A 24,182-nucleotide genomic window follows, 5' to 3' on the forward strand; every position below is an offset into this window, starting at 1 on the left:
TAAGATCAAGCTCCAAAACATTTACAATTGTAATAATGGTATTACAGTATTCCTGTTCAAGAACTGTGACAGTTTCTGTTATATCTGTTGATTATTATTCTGTTTTGATAAACTGATAACATAAAATGATGTTTACCTAAATAGATGAAATAAGATTCTAAAATACACACAATGAATGTTTTAAAAACCAAAAATATGTTTTGATAGGGTAATGCTTTGGAAGAAATACCAAGATAAAACTGTCTAGTTTAGAATAAAGGTGTCAAATCCTGGTTTTGTGATTCCACTTTGCACAAGGCTAGTTTTTCACCAATAAGAAGCATAATGGCAAAACATTTATGAAATCAGAGCCATAGAGCAAAGCCTAAGCACTTTCCCAGTGTGTAGCATGCTTTCCGAGTTTGTCAGGAACTCACAGAGAAGCAGTTTTATTGCTAACTTCCCAATCTGCAACTCTCCTTTTTTATTCAAAAGGTCTCATCTGAAAAGGACTGGTTTTACAAGAGCAAATTTTCCATTCATCGACAACATCATGAACATGGTAACTATGAAATGCTTTATCAGGCTGGACTTCATTTCAAACTGCCCCAAAGCTCAGACCCATTACGTACATTTAAAGACACCATCTACATTACTCAGGTAGGTCGTTTTCATTGTGACACTGATGTAGGTTTCTGTAGTTAATGTAGTAAACGATTCTGTAGTAAATGATTGTGTGGATTTCGTTTTCATTGTGACACTGATGTAGGTTTCTGTAGTTAATGTAGTAAACGATTCTGTAGTAAATGATTGTGTGGATTTGGTAGGTTTTATGTAGTGGAAAATATTCAGGTTTTCATTCTAGCAGTATTTTCTTTGCAATCGTGTGGTAACTCAAAAGACTTGAAATGGTTAATTTTTGGTGTTTGTTTCTCATGGAAGAGTTTATAAAGTTCTAAAACAAATTGTGCATAAAAATGCTCCCTAGCTCAAGATTATTATAAAGGTTCAATAACTAAGATGGTATTATTTCTGAAGGCTAAAACAACAGTGGAGTACAAGAGGTTCCAGAAATAGATGCATATATAATATGGCTACCTGATTTATGGCCATGATGCCACTGCAATTAAGTGGGAAAAGAATAATTTTTTTCAATAAACAGTGCTTTATCAAATGGACATCTTCATGGGAGAATAAATGAACCTGGGTTCCATGTGTAAAAATGAATTTGATTACTGATCAAAGATTCAAATGTGGAGGCTGGAGTATAGCTCAGTGGTAGAGAAAATGCTTAGCATGCCCAAGGCCCTGAGTTTGATCTCCAGCACAAAAAACAACAAACAAATAATAAACCCCAAAGACTCAAATGTTAAGGGCACTACAATAAACTTTCTAGGAGAAAACAGGGGAATATCTTCATGACTTTGAGATAAGCAAAGAATTCTTAGGATATAGCACTAAAGCTAAAAGAAAATTCTGATACATTGTACTTCATTAAAATTATGGGCTTCTGAATATAAAAAGCATCACTAAGAAGGAGAAAATGCAGGCTGTGATTGGGGATTGACAGTTGCAATTCATCTATCATTTTTTATTTGTCATGGCTGGGGATCCACCCCAGAGCCTTGTGCATGCTGGGTGAGTGCTTTACTGTTAAGCTGTTCCCATAACCATAACTCATATATATATGTCTAAGAAAGATATCCATAGTGAAGAACTTTTATAAAACATGAAAGAAATGGAAAACTTATTTAAAATGGACAGAAATCTTGAATAGGCACTTCACCTAAAAAGATACCCCAATGGCCAATACTATGTGAAGATGTGCTCAAACTCATCCTTGACCAAGCAAATGCAAATTAAAGCCATACCAGAACACCTCACCACAACCAGCAGGATGGCTAAAAATTTTAAAAATTGACAGTTCAACTGTTGGTGAGGAAGTGAAATAGCTGGAAATTTTAGACATGGTTAATAGGAGTGTAAATGTGTTTAACCACTTTGGCAAAATTTAAGGCAGTTTCTACTGAAGCTAAATATTTGCTTTCCTTTTGAATGAGCATTTCTGTTCCTAGCTTTGTACCTAAGAAAAATAAGTGCATATGTTCACCAACAGACATCTAAAAAGATTTGTGCATGTGACAGTCTGTATCTTATTGGATATATATTTTTAGTAGTTCAATAGCAACATAATTGACATGCCATAAAATTCACTCACTGTAAGTATACGATTATGTGATTTTTTTGTAGGTATTTATGGAGTTGTGAAACCATGACCATGATCCAATTTCAGAATGTTTGTTAGCTCCAAAAGATCCCTCATGCCCATGCGTAGTCATTCCCCTTTCTTACGTCTGGCCCCAAGGAAACATAAACCTGCTCTCTATCTTCATAGATCTGACTTTTCTGGACACTTTAGACAAATGAAATCATGCAATAGGTGACCTTCTCACCAAGCAAAATGTTCTTGAAGCTCATATGTGTTAGAATATGTATGTTGTGTTTCATTCTATCTTCTTGCCAAATAGTATTCTTTTATACTTATATACATGTTTTGTTTATTCATTTATCAGTTGATGGAAATTTATATTGTTTCCACTTTTAAAAAATTTTATAGTTGTAAATGGACATCCTGCCTTTATTTTATTTGTTTATTTTTATGTGATACTAAGGATCGAACCCAGTGCCTAACATGTGCGAGGCAAGCACTCTGCATCTGAGCTGTAGCCCCAGCCCTGCTGACTTTTATGTAGTACTGCTATAAATATTCATACATGAATTTTTGTTTTCTTTCTTTGGGGGGGTTAGGAAATATATGAGTGGAATTGCTGAATTATATGGCAAATTTATGTTTAAGTTTTAAAGTTAAACTGCCAAACTGAATATTGGATAATATTTTCTTCTTAATTTTTCCATATTACTTTTTAAGTTTGCACATTTCATGTCATATGCCTGTGACTGCACACACTTAAGATTATGATAAAGCCATTGCTTATTTACCTGTTTTTTCTTGTATATATTTCAAGTTCTCAGAAAGAAGACTCAATTCCAGTCATATTGGTTGTTCTGAACTAGATCAGAAACTTTTGTTAAATTTGTTTGCACTGGAATATTTTCTATTTTAGCATCTAAAATTGTATCAATTTTTTCTTTTCTTTTTTTATTTTTTTGTCTCTGGGGATTGAATCCAGGGTCTCTTAAGCACTGAGCCACATCCCCAGCCTCGTTTTTCTTTTTATTTTGAAACAGGATCTCCCTAGTCCTTAGGGCCTCAGTAAATTGCTGAGGTTGGTCTTGAACTTGTAATCCTCTTGGTTCAGCCTCCTGAGTCATTGGGATTGCCAGTGTGCATCTTCGTGCCTGGCTAAATTGTGTCAGTTTTTATCCAAACTTGTGCTTGCTCTCATCAGTTTTCTCCTGTGTGAAGAAACAAACCCCTGGGGACAAACTGAAGCAGAAAATGGTGAGCCAGAAGGATAATTATTTTTAGAGGGTGATGAAATGATGAAGAGAATTTTAATGTTTCAACCCTAATCTTACAAGTTAGGGAAGTTTCACCAGTGTGATGTGTAACAGATGAGCTTACCAGAACACAAGGTTAAAGGTAATACCTGTCCCTTAAAAGTGTTGCAGTTCATCTTTTGAGATTTTCATAGCCAACATTCTGTGAAAATATTGTGATTTATAAATTAGGTCATCCATATTTGTGTATGTGTGTGTGTGTGTGAGAGAGAGAGAGAGAGAGAGAGAGAGAGAGAGAGAGAGAGAGAGAGAGAGAGAGAAAGAGAGAGGGAGAGAGACATTTTTAGTTGTTTTTTATGTTATCTTTCCTTCTTGCAGCTGTTCATTTTATTATTGTTACTTTATTTTCCCCCTTAAAACCACATTCAAAGACCTGATAGAAATAATCTTTTCTGAATTGATTAGCATTCAAGGTACAGAGTTGGGTGCTGGGCATACAGACGGAATATCTGTGGCCTGGTTTTTTGGCTGATGGGTTTTGTCTGAGAGTTTAGTACTAATTTCCTACTAAACTTTTGCTCAGAATTGGACTTGACCTTTATGTGGTTTGTTACTTCTACTTTGATGCTTTCTAATTCTATGTTAGATGGGATCTGCAATGAAAGAAATCAGAATAATTTTTTTTTTTTTTTGGTTTTGTTTTGTTTTTAGTTTTGGATTTTCTTGCCCAACATACAGACAAGAAATGTTATGGAGGAAAAATTCCCCATCACTTTGCTGTTAGAGCCTTTATCTTTAATCTACGTATTAGAAGTAAAACCTTTCTCTAGTCCATCTTCTATGATCCTAGTCCCACCCTCTTTTCTTTTTCTCATAGTCTCTCATATTGTTCTGAAGAACAGGGTGCTTGCCCATGGGCCACTTTTTAAGACAGTCTATTAATTCACCACATTTTGTAATTGTCATGAAAGTCTTGACTGAGAAAGCTGTGCTCTTAGTTTCTTCACAAGTAGATCTTTATCAAACTTCTTTTAATCACAAGTAGGCTCTTGCCTCTTTAGTTTCTCCTAATATTTCAGAATAATCTTGTCTCACCTTTCATTCTCCCTTCTCATCTTGCTATATTGTATTCCAAGTAACCCACAGACAGACACATCCTCTTAATCCGAGTTGCACACATCTTACTCCCAAGTTTGAAGACTGTCTAAAGGAATACATCTTGGGGCTGGGGTTGTAGCTCAGTGATAAAGCATTTGCCTAGCATGTGGGAGGCACTGGGTTTGATTCTTAGTATTGCATATAAACAAATAAAATAAAGATCCGTTGACAACTAAAAAAATATTTTAAAAAGGAACACATCTCAGTTAACCTTTTTTGTTTTGTTTTGTTTTGTTTTGGGGATTGAACCCAGGAGCGCTTAACAAGTCAGCCACATTCCAGCCCTTTAAAAAAAAAAAATTTTTTTTTTTTTTTTATTTTGAGACAGTCTCACTAAGTTGCTTAGGGCCTTGCTAAACTGCTGAGGCTGACCTCAAACTTGCAGTCCTCCTGCCTCAGCCTTTCAGTTGGTGGGATTACAGGAGTGCATTACCATGCCCAGCCTAAACTAACTTTAAGTGATGACTGCATCAATGTGGCCTCTTAACTTGCCACCTGGTCAGGAAGCTGGGCATTGACAGTCTTTACTGTCCCCCTGAGCTTAATAGCTTCTTCTAGTGCCTTCATTTATTCTTTGCATATTTGCTGAGCATCTTATGATTACTTGGAGACATCCCTTAGAAACTCATATTTTTTAGGGGCCCATTTTTGTCTCCCTGTGCTGCAAGTAACTTGATCACTAGAATTCAGGACAAAGGCTGGTTGTACTGTTGGCCCAGGTATTGATGATAAGCATCCCTGAGACATGATGGAAGAAGACTCAGGCCACACTGAGCTTTTATGAAAGGGCAAGTGGGGAAAAGAGGAGGGTGAAGGAGTAATTACTAACATAGCACATTGCCTGTCAGAATCCTTTATAGAAATCAGGTGAGTTGATAGTCAAGCAATCAGCATTCTTTGGATGTCCACTAAACACCTCACTGAGGGCCTTGAAGTGCTTTCTGTATTTTCTCGTGTAATTCTAATAACATCTCCAGACATCCATATTGCTATTTACATTTAATACACGAGGAAGTAGAACCTCAGAAAGATTAATATTTTGTCAAGGACTCAGGGCAATGAATGGAGCAGTGTTTCTGCTTTTTAAACTATATATAGTATTCTACCATTTCACGGTTGAGATAAGGAAAGTTCTGTAACTACTGAGATCTGTGGTTGACTTACAACATTACTTTTCAGCAATTATGTAAAGCAGACATTCAGCACTTTGAACAAAGTTGACCAGATGATAGTTATATTGTGTGCATATACAAATATATAACAATAATTTTCACTATTATGTATAATTTTAATGCACCAATAAAATGATATAAAAGAAAATTAGCAAATTAATTAAGAAACTTATTGGAACACTAGAGAAAATCAATGAAGCCAAAAGTTAGTTCTTTAAAAAGATCAAAAAAATTACCCAGTGGCTCTGGAGGCTGAAACAGGAGGATCAAGAATTCAAAGCCAGTCTCACCAAAAAGTGAGGTGCTAAGCAACTCAGTGAGACCCTGTCTCTAAATAATACAAAACAGGGCTGGGGATGTGGCTCAGTGGTCAAGTGCCCCTGAGTTCAATTCCCCAGTAACCCCCCAAAAGAAATTGACAAAATTTTTGGCTAGATTGACCAAGAAAAAATGAGGGAAAATTCAAATTACTAAATTAGAGATGAAAGAGGGAATGGTGTTATTCACCCTACAGAAATAAGAAAATACCATAAACAGTTGTGTGGCAACAAATCAGATAACCTGGATAAAATGGCCAAATTGCTAGAGAGACAACCTGTGAAAGCTGACTCAGGAAGAAATAGAAAATCTGAATCTGCAACAATGAAAGACTGAATCAGAAAAAACAAACAAACTTCAAAATAGCTTCTCCAACAAAGAAAAATTCAGGACCAGGTGATTTTACTAGTGAAGTCAATTCCAAAAATGTTTAAAGAAGATTAGCTCCAGTCTTTCACACACACACACACACACACACACACACACACACACACACACACACAGACAAGGAGTAAATACTTCCTGCCTCATTCTCTGAAACCAATATTCCCTTTATATCAAAGCCAGACAAAGATATCTCAAGAAAAGTAATCTACAGACCTATATCCCTTATGAAAATAGAGGGAAAAAATCATCAACAAAATCCACAGCATAAAAAAAGAATACACTTTGACCAAGTGAGATTTATTCCAGGAATGTAATATTGGTTCAACATATGGAAGTCAACCAATGTTAGATACCATATTAGTAGAATAAAGGAAAAATAACCACATGATCATCTAAGCAGATGAAGAAAAAACATTTCACAGCATCTAGTACCCTTTCATGGTAGAAAGATATAAAAACAACAAATTAGGAATAGTAGGAACTTGCTAAACCTGATAACAGGTATCTTTAAAACCTCACAACTGATGTATTTAAAGGCCAAATACTTTCTCCCTAAGATTAGGAACAATACAAGATACCTTCACTTGCCACTTCAATCTTGTATTGGAGGTTCTAGCCAGAGAAATTGGACAAGAAAATGAAATAAAAGGCATCCAGTTTAGAAAGAAATCAGTAAAACTGCCATTAACTGCAGATGACATGATCTTACATATAGAAAATCCTAAAGAATTAAAAAAACAGTATTAGAGCTAATAAATAAATTCTGCAAAATTACAAGATATAAGATTAACATACAAATATCAGTTGTATTTTTATGTACTAGCAATGAACAATATGAAAATAAAATTAAGTAAATAATACCATTTATAATAGTATCAAAAAGAATAAAATACAGATGTTTCTTGACTTACAATAAAGTTATCTCCAGATAAACCCATTATAAATTGAAAACATCTTAAGTAAAAAAATGCATTTAATAACCAATCTACTGAACATCATTGCTTAGCAACACACAACCAGCTGAGTATCTGTTGTTTGCCTTCCTGATCACATGGCTGACTGGGAGTGCTGACTTGATGCTGCTGTGGTACTGGGATTGAACACAGAGACACTTTACCACAGGAACATCTCCAGCCCTTTTAATTTTTTTTATTTTAAGACAAGGTCTTGCTAAGTTGCTGAGGCTGGCCTTTAGCTTGTGATCTTCCTGCCTCAGCCTCCCAAGTCATTGGGATTACAGGTGTTTGTTACTGCACTAGGCAAAGTTCAGATTTTGAAGTACAGTGTCTACTGGATGCCCATCACTTTTGTACCATTGTAAAGTTGAAAAATCATAAGTCAAACCATTGTTAAGTCAATGTATTTAGGAATACATTGTTATAATAATCCCTGTATTTAGGAATATAGTTCATCAATGAGGTACAAGACTTTCACACTGAAAACTAAAAAAATGTTTTTAAAAATTGTTGAAGGAAATTAAAGAAATGAAAACACCCTGGCAGGGACATGGCCTGAAAGGCTTAACTGTTAAGATGACAGTACTAGGGGCTGGAGTTGTAGCTCAGTGACAAGAGCACTTACCTAGCCTGTGCGAGGCGTTGGATTCGACTCTCAGCACCACATATAAATAAATAAAATAAAGGTCTATTGACAACTAAAAAAAATTTAAAAAATAAGATGGCCGTACTCTTCAAATTGATCTACAAATTCAGTGCAATCTCTATCAAAATTCCTATTTCTTTTTTTGAAAAACGGGTAGGTCCATCCTAAAATTCACATGGAAATGCCAGGCACCTCAAATAGTCCAAACAATCTTGAAAAAGGATAATAACATTGGAGAATTCATACTTCCAGTTTCAAAATTTACTATAAAACTATAGTAATCAAAACAGTGTAGTACCAACAACAGGCTAGACATAGATTGATTTAATAGAATTCAGAACCTGGAAATAAATAAATCTATGTTCAGTTGATTTAAAAATTTTTAAGTATTTGTTTTCTTTTAATTGATAAATAAAACGTGGTATACAATAGATACACATACATTGTGGAATGACAAAATCAAGCTATTTAACATATGCATTACCTCACATATGTGTTCTTTTTGTGATAAAAACAGTGGGTCTACTCTCAGCAATTTTTGAGTATATAGTACAATGTTATTAACTATAATCACCATGTTTTACAATAGATCTCTTGTACTTATTTCTCCCTTCTAACTGAAATTTGGTACCAGTATCTCCCCAACTCCTCTCCTTATCTCCAGCTCCTGATTACCATTCTCTCTGCTTCTGTGAATTCAACTTTTACAGATTTCACATGTAAGTGAGCTCAGGTAGGGATTATCTCGTCACTTTGCTGATAAGGTCTGTAATGGAAAAATTTATTTTGATAAAGTACAGTTTATCTACTTTTCCCCTTTGTTTGCCTATTCTTTAGGTATCCTATTTAGGAAACTATTGCCTAATCAAAAGTGACACAGATTTATACCTGTTTTTTTTTGATAGTTTTGTAGTTTTAGATCTTACGTTCAGACCTTTGATCCATTTTTAATTAATTTTTGCATATGATATGAGGTAGGGGTCCAAATTTATCCTTTTGCTTATGAAAATCTAGCTGTTCCAGCACCATTTGTTGAAAATACTATTACTTACCCACTTTATTGTCTTGGGAAAGTAAATTAGGGCAGCCATTACAGAAAACAGCTGCGAGGTCCCTCAAGAAATTGAAAATAGAACTATCATATGATCCAGCAGTCCCACTACTGTTAGCATATGTCCTATCTGGAATAGTTTTTATTTTTGAATTTTTTAAAATTATTTTAAAAATTTATTTAAATTTCTTTATTTTCTTTATGTGGTGCTGAGTATCGAACCCTGTGCCTCTTACATGCTAGGCAAGCATTCTACCACTGAGCTACAACCCCAGCCCTGGAATATTTTTTAAATAAAGAAAAACAAAAACAGAAACAAATATTGGCATAGATGTGGAGAAAAAAGAAACCTCATATATTGCTGATGGGAGTATAGAATGGGTTAGTTGCTGTGCAAAACAGTTGTCAAATCTTCAAAATGTTAGACATATCATTGCAATATGACCCAACAATTCTACTCTTAGTTAATGTCAAGAAAATTGATAAATGAGATTGAAAATTGAAATGTTCACACAAAAACTTGCACACAGTTGTTCATGGCAGTATTTTTCATAGTAGCCAAAAGGGGAAAGACTCAAATGCTCAACTGATGAATGGTTAGAGAAAAGGTGGCATATCCATATGATGATATATTCAGAAACGAAATGAATGAAGTATTCATATGCTACAACATGAATGAATATCGAAAGCACTAAGTGAAGGTAGCAAGTCACAAAAATGACATATTGAATCATTCCATTTATAGGAAATGGGCAGGATAGGCAATTCATAGAGACAGGAAGTAGATTCATGGTTTCCACGATCATGAGAGAGGGGAAAAGGGGGAGTGGTGGCCAACTTGCAAGTTGTTTCTTTTTGGTGTGATGAAAATATTTTTGGAGTTAAATAAAGGAAAGATTTTCACAATCTTATGACAATACTAAAAAACAATGAATTGTAAACTGTAAAATCATATGTGCTTTGTGAATTATATTTTAGTTTTAAAAACAGCTTTATTGGAAAATTCTCATTATCAGTATAATTTAAGTAAATTAAATATCTAAAAATTGGGGAAACGTAGTCACACAGCTACTCCTATTTCCAGGTTTGGGAGTGGTGTTTCTAGAACAGGTAGCCCAGCTACAATTTCATCACTCTGGAGGAAAAGGTTATGGGATTAGGAAGACAACTAGCAACCTCATCACACAGTGGAGAAACTGGAATTGGAACCTCTGTCTTGGTGTCCTGGCCTGATTTCTCTTCACTATACCATCTGTCTCTTTAAGGAGACTGATTTCATAAGTGTAATCAAGCAAGCTGCTGAAAGTAGGCATATTTTAAAAACTAAAATAAGATTTGTCTGCTGACAGTGGGACTGAGTAACCTAGGAAATGACTAAGCATTTATCTTTCTTATATGTATATTGCCATCTTTAGGAAAGAATGCATGGGAATGTAAATATAGGTACAGTTTTTTTTAAAGGGAAGGGACAATTCTGAGATTTTCCAGAGAACTGTGATTGTATAACATTCCTTTAAGATATACAGTGGGAAATAGCCTCTGAATTTTTATGAACAGAGATGCATATATTAGTCAGCTTTTTGCCACCATAACAAATACTGAGATAATCAACTTATAAGGAGAAGAGGTTTATTTTCCCTTACAGTTTTAGAAGCTTCAATCCATAATGAGTTGGCTTCATTGCTTTGGGCCTGTGGCAGCTCATCATGGCAGGAGTGCATGGCAGAGCCTCATGGTTCAGAAGTGAAAGAGAGAGAGAGAGTCTGGTGTCCCATAATCCTCTTTGAAGGCACACCCCCCAGCGACCCAAAGACCTTCCATTAGGTCCCACCTCTTGAAGTTTCCATCACCTTCCAGTAGTGCCAAACTGGGACCAAACCTTTCACACAGGGAGACATTCAAACCATAGTATTCTGCCCCTGGCCCCCAAAGGTCCATGTCCATTTCTCAGTGCAAAATGCACTCAGTCACCCACCTTCAAGAGTCTCAAAGTCTAACTATTCTAGCATTACTCAAAAGTCCCAGTTCATTACTCCGCCATGAAGAATGATAAAATTATGGCATTTGCAGGCAAATGGATGAAATTGGAGGATATCATGCTAAATGAGATAAGCCAATCTCAAAAAACTAAAGGACGAATGATCTGGCTGATAAGCGGATGAGGACATATAATGGGGGGTAGGAGGGGTTAGCGTTAGGGTTAGGGTTAGGTTTAGGTTTAGGGATAAGGAGGGTGGTAAGAATGGAGGAAGGAAGGACTGTATAGAGGGAAAAGAGGGGTGGGAGGGGTGGGGGGAAGGGAAAAAATAACAGAATGAATCAAACAACATTGCCCTATGTAAATTTATGATTTTTAATTAAAATAAATTTTAAAAAATCTAAAAAAAAGTCCCAGTTCAAAATCTCCTCTGAGACTCAAGGCAAACTTAGCTGCAAGCCCTTGTTTAAATTAAAAAAAAAAAAAAATGTTGTATACTTCCAAGAGGCACAGGGTAAACATTCCTATTCCAAAAGGGAGAAGCAGGAAAACAGCAAGGAGGGATCTGAACAAAGTAAGACCTATACCAGCAGGGTACTAAATCCTAAATCTCCATGTCCAACCTCTGGGGCACACCGTGGTCGGATGTGGACTCCCGAGGGCTTGGGAAGCTTCACCCCTGTAGCCTTGCTAGTAGCAGTCCACGTGGGAAGGCTTTGCATACTTTCTGCAGCTTCCCTTGACAGGTGTCCCATATTTCTAACATCTCTAACTTTCTAGGGTCTCCCTGCAACTTTGACTTCACTCTCATACTCTATCACCCTGTCAAGGGCTGCATGCAGGGACTCTGACCCTGCAACACACTGCCTGGCCTCCCAGGCTTTCCTTTGAAATCTCAGTGGAAGCCTCCATGACTTCTTGAGTCAGCATAACATGGAAAATCAGCATAACATGGAAGGTGCTAAGTCTTTCTGCTGACACAAGGTATACTTGGGTCTGCTTGCACCATGGTTGAGCTGTCTCTGAGTGCTTTGCTGGCCCAGGCACACTTGAATGAGCAGGGCACCCCGGGATCTTCTCAAAAAACTCTTACTTGGAAAGCCTTTGAGCTGAATTTGCTCTTCTGCATCTGTAAGCCTATGATGGGTGGACCCTTGCCTGAGATGTCCTCAAGGCATCTTTCCTATCATTCCCGTGCAAAGCACTTAGCTTACTAACTGTATTTCCCTTGGCTGAAGCATTATGAGTGCTTGTTTTCTGGCCAGCCTTCAAATTTTTCGAAAATTTTTGCTCTGTTCCTTGTTTCTCCTTGTTTTCAATGGCCAAAAGCAGCCAGCAATACCCATGTCACAGCCTGAGTGATTTACTGCTTTGAAATTTTCTCTGCCAGATAAACTAGTCTGTACCTACAAGATCAGTCTCCCACAAAGTTTCAGATCATGGGCAAAATGCATTCAAGTTCTTTGCCCTGGTGTAACAAGTGTGACCATTAGTCCAGTTCCCAATAGAATTCTCAAATCCCAAATCTCATCAGTACAGCCTTTACTGTCATATTCCTCTCAGCATTCTGGTCTCCTAAGCCCTAAGAGAATTGACTGTTTGAGAGGGAGTGGGGCGGGGATATGAAAAATGGTGGAATGAGACAAACTCATTACCCTATCTATGCTCATGTATGATTGCATGAATGGTGTGAATCTAAATCGTGTACAACCATAGAAACGAAAAGTTGTACCCCATTTGTGTACAGTGAATCAAAATGCAATCTATAAAAATAAAACAAAAAAATTTTAAAAAGAAATGTATGAAGGGTTGGGGATGTAGCAGTGGTAGAGTGTTTGCTTAGTGAGTGTGAGGTCCTGACTTCAATGCCCAGCACCAGATTATACAAAATTATATTAAGTGAAATAAAGACCATAAATAGTAATGATTTATTTACATAAATAAATTAGTGGATTTATAAGTAAGTGAAATTTGTTGGTAAATAAACTTACTAGTAAATGAAATAGGAAAAAAAAAATTGACTTTTAAGTTCTGCTTATAGCATTCTAGGATTTTTCTAACCTATTCCTCCAAACTTCTCCAAATTCATTCCGTAAACCAATTCCAAAGGCCATCATCTCAAGTGCAGCAATGGCTGCCCCACTTCTCAGTATCAATTTTGTTAGTCAACTTTCCATCACAATAATGAATAACCTGAGATAATCAGCTTATAAAAAGAAAAGTTTATTTTGGCTCACAGTTTTAGAGGTTTTATTCCATGATTTGTGGACCTTATTGCTTTGGCAATACTTGAGGTAATCAACTTAAAAAGAGAAAAGTTCATTTTGGCTCATAGTTTTGGAGGTTTCATTCTATGATCAGTTGGTCTTATTGCTTTGGGCATGTTGCAGCACATCATGGTAGAAGCACATGGTAGAGCAAAACTACTTTATATAAGCCGGGAAGTAAAAAAGGGACAGAAAGAAACCAGGGTTTGGGACTAAGGCTATAGCTCAGTGGTAGAGTACTTGCCTAGCATGTGTGAAGCATTGGGTTCGATCATCAGCACCACATAAAAATAAATAAAATAAAGGTATCATGTCCATTTATAACAAAAAATATTTTAAAAAAAGAGAGAGAGAGAGAGACCAGGGTTCCACAGTCCCCTTTGCCAGGCCCCACACAGGCAATGAATGGCACCATCATGACACCTCATTCTAGTGCCCACCCACAATTCCAGAGAAGAACTCAAAATCCTGGGTCATTCCTGCTAGATCAAAGAGGCCAATGACCTCAAGATCTACTAGGCCCCACCTTTTAAAGTTTCCATCATCTCCCAATAGTGATAAGCTGGATTTCAAGCATTTAACACAGGGACCTCTATCCAAACCATAGCAGTGTGCGTCATTCATTACACCTCACTGTTACTAACTGGTTTGGGTAGACTCAGATCCATGTTTTTGGCATGGTAGCATCTGTAAGAGGAGTGTGCCACACTATGCTAGAGCCTGAGGTGCTTAAGAGCCTTCATTATCCTCCTTCACACTAGATTCAGGTGTAATAGGCTCTTAGGGGACATTAGCAGTGAAACTTCCCTTCCACTACTAGCAAGGGTTAGGAGTCCTGCATGCATTTTAAAAGTTTTTAAAGTTTGAAAATTCAAAGGGATTAATGATATTTACCTATGAAGCTAGAAAAGGTAAATTACAGTTGAGGAGATTAGTGTTAGAATGGATGAACAGAACTAAATATTTATATCTTGCAGATAGTTATGAAAATTGATATGACTTAGGTACCGAAAACTGGCAGATAATTTAAATGGATGAAAGTATGATTATTGAGGGTTATGGCAAAATGGGGTGCACTGACCACTGACCCTGACTTAAGACAATAAACACCACCACCAACAAGAAAACAGACCATGTGGGCCACTTAATACCTGTCGGGAGCCAAGTTCAGCCTGGTTGCTGCCAGTTAATGGCAACATCTTGTCTGAAATATAGTATAGCAATATAGAACAAGAATGTTAAATTTTGCCATATTATCATTCAAAGAGACAATACAAGAAGGGAAAATTTAATACGAACAGTAAATATTCTTAGCCTTTATATTTATTTATTTATTTACTTATTTTATTGTTTGTTCTATTTGGTTATACATGAAATAGAGCGCATTTTGATTCATTGTACACAAATGGAATACAACTTTTCATTTCTTTGGTTATACACCAAGTAGAGTCACACCATTTGTGTAATCACACACATACGTAGGATAATGGTATTTGTCTTATTCCATTATCTTTCCTTCCCCCTACCTTCTCCCCACCCCTAATTTCCCTCTGCATAATCCAATATCCTCCATTCTTCCCTTACTCCCTCCTGCCCCCCAGTTATGTATCAGCATCCACTTATCAGAGAAAAACATTTTTAGCTCTTATATTTAGAAAAAAAAAAAAAAAACCAGGAAACCAGTTTTCCTAATTCCTAATATTCAAAGGATGATTAATCAAACTATGCTATAACTATATAACCATTTGAAACACAAAGTGCCAAAGCATGGAAACATACATATGTCCAAATTAAGTGAGAGCAGAGCAATTAGATGTATGTGAACTGTAATATATAACAAAGATTGGAAAAGAATTTAGACACAGATAAATAATTTGGTTCTTATCATATTTTGCCCTGAGAAAAATAGATTAAATTTACCATGAAGAAATAGAAAATATAACGTACCATTACCAAGTCCATCAGGAAGATAGCTAGTTTAGATCCAACTAAGCATGAGCTAGTTTCTTGATAAGTTATTGCTTTGTCCTGGAAGTTTTGGCTTTTGCCTGAAATGGATGGCTTAATGACTTACTCTGGTGTACACTGATATTTTGTTGCCATATCAGAATTCTGCTTCACTTTTCTCCTTTTCCCCTTACTTGGTAAATCTGAATCCAAGGAAAGAAACCCTGTCCTAAGCGCCCCTTCTTCCCTATTGTAACTCATAAATCAAGGCTGAACCAAGTTCCTGAGGGTTATTCTCCAAGTGCTGCAGGTTCTCTTTCCTCTTTGGTACATCAGGAATGACCTAGTCTTTGGGAATACGTTGGGTCCTGGGAGTTGTGGAATTCTGTGCTATGATGGTGCCATTCATTCCTGGGTGAAGCCTGCAGGTCTGGGCCAGCAGCTTCTACAGTAGTGATGACCAGAATCCTTTCTCCCCTTTTTGTTACTCACCAGTATAATAAGGATTTCCTCTGCTTCTTCTCTAGTGATCCCTTCACACACAGTCCATCAAGCAATGGCTGCTTTTTCAAGAACTTTGGGATATGAAATAGACTGTAGTCATTCAGGGCCTTCAGTGTGTGCACTGCATTGGTGACTGATTTTGTGCCTATAAAATACTTTTATTTTGGTTAATGGTGACATTATTTGGAGACTCATAGAGTGATTTAAATGTGTTCAGATTGTACTAAATCTTGAAAACAAAAATAAAGATTGCTTTCCATGCTGATGCAGGGTAATATATGTAGTGGGCATAGATTGATATTCAGTGCAGCCCACTGATTGTCTTTACTGAGATTTCATTTCATGACTGCCTCATCTTCATTGAACTTTCTAGAAGTTACTCTATAACACTGCTTTGGTACAATAACTCAACAAACATGGATACTTGCTTGAGGGATTTGATTTCCCTATGCCTAGCTAGCTAGGCTTTGAAGTAGATAACTCTCTTTTTTGGTTGAGTTCAGACAAGATTGATATTTTTACAAGGAACTTGGCTAGAGATCCTGTGTGTAATTGTGGAGTAACTTGACTGGCAGAGAAAAATTCTTAGGCCTACTTTCTATTTCATCCCCTCTGACTTATTTTTAGACTTGCATATTCAAACTGTATCCTGGGGGCATTCTGAGGGGACACCAGTGTTGCTTGCTTCGTGAGATTTTTACTTTTCTTACAGCATACTTTGTAGCTCTCATTGCTGTGGTCCCACTGTCTGGTCCCTGAGTGAGCAGGGCATTTCTTTATCTGCTCAGAGCTAACATCATCTCTTGCCTGGAAGCTTTGAATAAATAACTTTCTACATGTTCTCCCTAAATCCACTCTAGCCCACTTGCAGTTCATTCTCCACTTAGTGGTGAGTCATCTTTCGGAAATGAAAATTGGTCAAATGACCTTTTAACCTAAAAGCTTTCAGTGACTTCCCATTGGTTTTAGGATGCACCAAACTTTTCTCCTGCTTTCCATGGCCTTCCTTGGTCTGGACCCTGCACTGTCACCAGCCTCTCTCGTTTCCCCCGCCTCCTCCCCCACCCCGGCTTTGTGTGCTCAGTCTACCTTAGCCCTCCTTCAGTTCTTGGCCGACAACCTGTGCACTCTTACCTCTCTCCATGCATTGTCTTATCTTCTTTAAGGCCAATACTCACTCTTCAACTAAGCCTTTTTACCCTACTGTGTGAGCACATAACACTGTGCGCCTCTCCTCCTCAGCGCTTAGGACTGTTTAATGTTTACGTTTTATTTGTGTTATTCTCTGATTAAGGCCTGTCTTCTACACAGACTGTAAGGAACAGGTGGAACGTAGTTACAGGGTGTAACTATGAGGGTGGGCTATGTCTTTTTCTTTCTTTTCTTTTCTATTTTAACTTGCCATTAGTAGCATAAAATACATACCGTAGGTACTTATTAAACATTTATCAAATAACCATGATTACTTTTTGCTTCGCCCTTCTGGAGTTTTATGGCTCTGGATCATGTAAGTAAGTCACCTTACCCATAATTCCTCACTAGCTCACTTAGTTCTATCTGAGATTTTTTTTTTTTTTCATGAGCTGCAGAATTTATTTCCAAAAAATGTAGAATTTTCCATATTTAAAATATAAATATTCTTGGTATATATCTCATGGCAAAATGAATTTTGCCATATCTAAGAAAAAGCAGTACTTAATTAATATAGAAATTGACCATGTCCAGAATTCTATACATGTATCAAGAAATAAGTGTTTAATTCTCTGAGTGACCAGAAAAATTCTTTTTTTTTTTTTTTTGATGTGATTCTTTTTTTTTTTTTTATTGTAAACAAATGGGATACATGTTGTTTCTCTGTTTGTACATGGCGTAAAGGCATACCATTTGTGCAATCATAAATTTACATAGGGTAATGTTGTTTGATTCATTCTGTTATTTTTTTCCCTTCCCCGCCACCCCTCCCACCCCTCTTTTCCCTCTATACAGTCCTTCCTTCCTCCATTCTTACCACCCTCCTTATCCCTAACCCTAAACCTAACCCTAACGCTAACCCTTCCTACCCCCCATTATATGTCCTCATCCGCTTATCAGCAAGATCATTTGTCCTTTAGTTTTTTGAGATTGGCTTATCTCACTTAGCATGATATTCTCCAATTTCACCCATTTGCCTGAAAATGCCATAATTTTATCATTCTTCATGGCTGAGTAATATTCCATTGTGTATATATATACCATAGTTTCTTTATCCACTCATCAATTGAAGGGCATCTAGGTTGGTTCCACAGTCTGGCTATTGTGAATTGAGCAGCTATGAACATTGATGTGGCTGTATCTCTGTAGTATGCAGATTTTAAGTCCTTTGGGTATAGGCCAAGGAGTGGGATAGCTGGGTCAAATGGAGGGTCCATTCCAAGTTTTCTAAGGAATCTCCACACTGCTTTCCAGAGTGGCTGCACTAATTTGCAGCCCCACCAGCAGTGTATGAGTGTACCTTTCTCCCCACATCCTCGCCAACACCTGTTGTTGCTCGTATTCTTGATAATCGCCATTCTAATTGGGGTGAGATGGAATCTTAGGGTGGTTTTGATTTGCATTTCTCTTATTACTAGAGATGTTGAACATTTTTCCATATGTTTGTTGATTGCTTGTAGATCTTCTTCTGTGAAGTGTCTATTCATTTCCTTAGCCCATTTGTTGACTGGATTATTTGAATTCTTGGAGTAGAGTTTTTTGAGTTCTTTATAGATTCTGGAGATTAGTGCTCTATCTGAAGTATGATTGGCAAAGATATTCTCCCACTCTGTAGGCTCTTTCTTCACATTGCTGATAGTTTCCTTTGCTGAGAGAAAGCTTTTTAGTTTGAATCTATCCCAGTGGTTGATTCTCGGTTTTATTTCTTGTGCTATGGGAGTCCTGTTAAGGAAGTCTGGTCCTAGACCAACAAGGTGAAGATTTGGACCTACTTTTTCTTCTATAATCTGCAGGGTCTCTGGTCTGATTCTGAGGTCCTTAATCCATTTTGAGTTTAGTTTCGTGCATGGTGAGAGATATGGGTTTAGTTTCATTCTGTTGCATATGGATTTCCAATTCTCCCAGCACCATTTGTTGAAGAGGCTATCTTTTCTCCATTGCATATTTTTGGCACCTTTGTCTAGTATGAGAAAATTGTATTTATTTGGGTTTGTGTCCGTGTCCTCTATTCTGTACCATTGATCTACCTTTCTATTTTGGTACCAATACCATGCCGTTTTTGTTACTATTGCTTTGTAGTAGAGTTGAAGATCTGGTATTGCAATACCCCCTGTTTCACTTGAGATTTTTTTGATTCTATGGGAAGGCATCTGGGCTTAGTCTTCCAGTGACTGTAAATGCATTGTTTTTCTCATCCTGGGGACAAATCTAGGCCCTACAAGGCCATCCTGTTTTCTAACTGAAAACTTAACAGCTCTGACCATCTCTCTAGGTTCTCCCTGATGACCCATTCATGAGCCCCTTTTGAGTACAACTCCAAGCTAATAGCATGAGATATACTCACTGTTAGTGATAGCAGCAATAAAGGAGACTGGCATTTTTCAATCTGCAGTAATCCTGCATGTAAGTCTTCAGTGCCTCTTAAACAAGTACTAAGTCTATTTGTCTTATTGCTGAAATTTACCATCTGCTCTGCTATAATGAGGGAACTACATTCATAAGAAATCTTACATTTTCAAACTCCCGATGTAAAAACAATAGTTTGAACTAGAAAAAGGGGTTAGAGTTTGGATAATATCCAACCCATAATTCCTATGGGGTTTTTTCTAATACAAGTTTTTTTTTTTTTAAAGCTAAGAATGTATTAGTTAAATCCACGATGAAGGAAACCTACTGTTTGACGACATATAGACATATACATGTTTGCTCTGCAACAATAGTGCTTGATTTCTTCTTTTCCTACACTATCATTAGCCAAAAAGCTTCATACCATCCTATTTCCTCTGTCACACATTGTTATGATAATTCAAACACTAAGCCTCCACACAAACCCACCGTTATAGGACCAGCTTCTCTTGTGCTAAGGGACTAGTTCCAGGACTAGCACAATAATGGTATTTCTAATGCTAATATAATTTGTTCAAAAAGCAAAACATAGGGGCTGGGGTTGTGACTCAGTGGTAAAGCACTTACCTAACATGTGTGAGGCACTGGGTTTGATTCTCAGCATCACATAAAAAAATAAAAGATATTGTGTCCATTTACAGCTAAAAATATTTTTAAAAAAGCAAAACATAATACTCCCAAACCTCTAATTTTCTCAGATCTAGGCAGTCTGCATCAAACAATAACACTTGTGAGTGTGACTTCTCTTCCTCTGAATCAGGTGATGCAGGCCCAGTGTGTCAAAACGGAAACTGAATTCTATCTCCGCAGTCGCAGTGAGATAGTAAATGGAAAAGGCCACACCATGGGGGCGATGTACTGGCAGTTGAATGACATCTGGCAGGCTCCTTCCTGGTCTTCTCTTGGTAAGCCTTTCAGTGTTCTTTGTGTGTGAGAGAGAAAGGAATACCTGTGGGAAGAGGGAATTAGAAAGCTCAGAGCCTGAGGGATCAGATTAACCCAAGCAGAAGTGAGGCCAAGAGAGGCTGTTCTCCACCCAGGCTGTGGAGGACAGCCACCCCATTCATCTAATGATCTGTCTCTCCAAGAGCCCTAGAGGTGGTCCATGAGTTATGTATCCTGCAAAGTCACAATAGCAGGCTAGTAAGGGATGTGCAAAGACCTCAGTAATGTGTCTTATAATTATATTGCATAGAATTTTGAATTTATTTAAGAGAAAGTTCCTGGGCCAAAGGGGAATGAACTTAAGCATCCCTTCTGAACTTAAATGTCCCTTGTGCTGTGTGGGAGAATTCAACCAAGTGGAATAATACTACTCAAGCATTGGTGTGCCCATTTCTCTGACTGAAAATACTACTTAAGCATTAGTGTGCCCATTTCTCTGACTCCCTTTAAGTTCATAAAGTCATCTTTATTATGCCCTGTTAATTTTAGGGAGGGGAGTTAGTAAAGTACTAGCTGAACCAGTTCAGTTATCCAAAGGTGAAATGACAGGCATGGAACTGTTGAGTTTGAATAATCTCTCTATTTTGGTACATTAAAAATTAAGGAGGAATAATATATCTTTGGCCTTCACTAGAGGTGATTTGAAGCCAAGTTAAACTTGTAATATTAACAGTTGTTTGGGTCAAAATTGAGGCAAGCCCAGAGAATAAAAAGGCCATTTGCTGGGTGAGTCTTTTAAACTGGTTATGGATGCAAATCCAAAAGAGTTCATTCCAAACATGCTTTATTATTGCCAAATGAATAACTCCTACAGGGAACTGGATTTTTGATCAGGTTTCTCTGACCAAACTCTTTATCAGCACTAACCACATAAAAGAGCTTTGAGTGAGAATTGCATGGACTGTGGGGCAGTAACTGGGATGCTAGGAAGGTGGACAAAGAGATATTGTTCAGCGACACTTAGATGCTGACCCTGCTTGCTATCTGTGGAAGGGGCTGTGAGCTTCTGAAGCCGAGTTTGATTCAAGAAACTAAGAGTGCAACCTTCATAAATCTTGCTTTAAATGATTGCATGTGGATTATTTGTATGAGTCTTCAGGAAGGGTAGGTAGCCCCACGTACAAGAGCATAATGGCAGAGCGAGAGTGTTTTCTAAATTCCAGAAGGACCCTTCCTGCATGGAGAGCATCACGGGCTCCTTGTACTTTTTAGAGAAGACAGGTACTGATTAAACATCTCTTATCTGAAGTGATTGGGACCAGAAGTATTTTGGATTTTATGTGTGTTTTGTTTTGTTAGTTTGGAATTTTCCTCATGTGGTATCATGAGCTGGAGCTCAGAAAGTTTCAGATTTTGAAAAATTTTGGAGCTTGAATTTTTGGATTAGGGATGCTCTACCAGTACCAGAGAGAGATTGTGACTATGCCTACTATATCTGCTCCTGCTCTGGGCAGCTTCTTGTCTTCTGTTTAATTCTGTTAAATCGGCTCAATAAATCCCCTGCTCATAGTGGGTGCAACTGGGAGTTTTGTGTCATCTCTTATGACCTGAAATGGTGATACTTTAAAGGGCTCAATAGTTACTTAGAATCTGTAGGTTTGAATATATTTCTTTAAAAAACTAGTCCAATTTGTAGTTACAATTTTGCAAATAAAAAAAAATCCACCTGGGCATTTTATTTCATTCATAAACTTGAAAAGTCATAGAGCTAATGACAAAGCCTTATATCACATAACAGTTTTAGGCTGTTAGCCAAACTTTATTATTGATTAGTAACATAGAGTGTGTATCAGTGAGACCTTTTGCTTGAATTCTTATTCTCCTGAGTATATTCTGTTTGTGGCTTTGACTTCTGGAACCACCCATTTACATACAGTCTTTCCCCTGTTATGGGTATCACATATCAGAGTGTATAGTTACCTCAGGAGCCATCTTCTGTGTAGGAGAGGACTTTTCAAATGTTAGTTTTTGTTTATTTTATTTTATTATTTTCGGTACCATGGATTGAACCCAGAGGCACTTAACCACTGAGCCACTTCCCCAACCCTTTTTGTTTTTTATTTTGAGATAGGGTTGCTTAGACCCTCATTAAGTTGGTGAGGCTGGCTTTGAATTTGAGATCCTCCTGCTTCAGCCTCCTGAGCTGTTAGGATTACAGGCATGCACCACCACACCTGGCTCTTGTTCACTTTGTAGATCTAATAGGAAAAGTTTCTCTACCCCACATGTCCCCCTGCCAGTTGTTGCTATGAGAAAATACTAACATTTGGGATTATAGAGAACTGAAATTGTGCAAAACTCCAAAGGGACTGGTTCAGTCCTTCTTTTGCTTATGCTATGTATTTGGACATTTCTTCCCTGGTGATTGTGCTAGGTTCCAGACTGGGTTCTGTGGTCTTTACTCTGACTTTCTCAGTATCCCTGAAATGTTATCATCTGTGTTTTATAAGTGAGAAAATCAGTTTAGAGAATTAAGCAGCAAGTTCAAGGCTCTGTAGCTAGGGAGCATTGGAGCCTGGTTGAAACACTCTAATTTTGACTTTTTAAATATAGTCTATTAGTCACTCTATTGCCTTTTATTTATTGCTTCAAAGCAGCTTAATCACAAAATCTCTTTATAATTTCCAAGAAAAAATAGGATGATTGGGATGTGTTGTTACAAAAATTGTGCAGTTGCAGAATTTGGTACCTGTCTAGCTGATTGAAAAACCTTCCCCATCCTTTTTTCCCCCCACACATAGTAATTGACAGTATTTTTCTAAAAAGTCTCATTTTCTGTTTTTAGCAAATTTTAAATGTGTCTTATGCTTTTACATCATTGAGAAAGATCTTCCCTGTGCTCGGCAACTTCCTCTTCCTTTTTTCCTTCATGTCTCTGAAATTTGAAAATGTAGTGCTTTGTGGGGAAGGGTCTTCATTCTGAAATAACAAATGTTGAGAAAGGAAGATTTTAAAAGATTAAGTTTTGGGGTTTAGCTTATAAGACCTGCCAAGGAGACACAGAATTTTACATGCCCTTGACAGCTTTTGATTACGTTTGAGGAACTGCTATTAATTGCCATTGATTTGGATGTTTTCCTCCAGTTTGACCTTGACACTGAATATTTTGCATAGTGCTTCATTTGGTTTGCTCAGAGGGTTTTGTGCCTATGGAAAAAGGAAACTTTGAGTTCTAAGTAATACTTATAAATGAATATTTGCAACAGGTATTCACGCCAATGCAACCTTCTCCTTCATGTGTTTGTGGTAAAAAGGAACACTGAGGTATTGAGCTGTTGAAGCAGAGTTGCATGTAAGTGCTATCTAGGAGTCTGGTCTAGGCTCAAAACACTGCCTCTTCTAGCATGTTTGAATTCACTCCTCAAGCCTCTGCTTCCTCCTTTGGAAAGTGAGTTCTTACTGCCTGACTCACTCAGATGTGATGAAGATGATATCCAAATACTTGAGCAGAGTCCTTAACAAACTGGGGTTCCCTCCATTGTCAACTCCCTCACACGCTTATTCCAGAAAATCCTGATGAGCCACACACAGCTGGACTGTGTGCACAAGGACTCTGACTGTTTGGCCCTACCTTCCCTTAACTCTCTTGATTATTTTCAGAGTTTGGAGGAAAGTGGAAAATGCTTCATTACTTTGCTCGAAATTTCTTTGCTCCACTGTTGCCAGTAGGCTTTGAGGATCAAGATATATTTTATATCTATGGTGTGTCAGACTTTCACACAGAGTCCAAAGTGAAACTCACCGTAAGTCATTCGGATTTTTTTTTTCCTAAGAGGAAGACTTTCAGATTATTTTCTTAGTTGTTTGGTTATATT

The 24,182-nt window shown here is 37.3% G+C and overlaps 1 protein-coding gene across 3 annotated transcripts in view; it reads left to right on the forward strand.

Annotated features, from left to right (window-relative positions):
• The window catches only part of MANBA (mannosidase beta), a 120,344-nt gene that overhangs the window by 77,646 nt on the left and 18,516 nt on the right, over positions 1–24,182 (forward strand). For 2 of the 3 annotated variants that reach the window (XR_013766329.1, XM_079154682.1), the window contains exons 13-15: positions 475–639; positions 20,183–20,327; positions 23,968–24,110. Coding sequence is in view for 2 of the 3 variants with exons in the window: in XM_079154682.1 (XP_079010808.1) it covers positions 475–639; positions 20,183–20,327; positions 23,968–24,110 (453 nt within the window). In the remaining variant the exon portion in view is untranslated. The remainder of the gene's footprint in view (positions 1–474; positions 640–20,182; positions 20,328–23,967; positions 24,111–24,182) is intronic. The other variant, XM_079154683.1, reaches the window with a different exon arrangement.

The sequence above is a fragment of the Sciurus vulgaris genome (genome assembly GCF_902686455.1).
Source record: "Sciurus vulgaris genome assembly, chromosome: 9".
Taxonomy (NCBI): domain Eukaryota; kingdom Metazoa; phylum Chordata; class Mammalia; order Rodentia; family Sciuridae; genus Sciurus; species Sciurus vulgaris.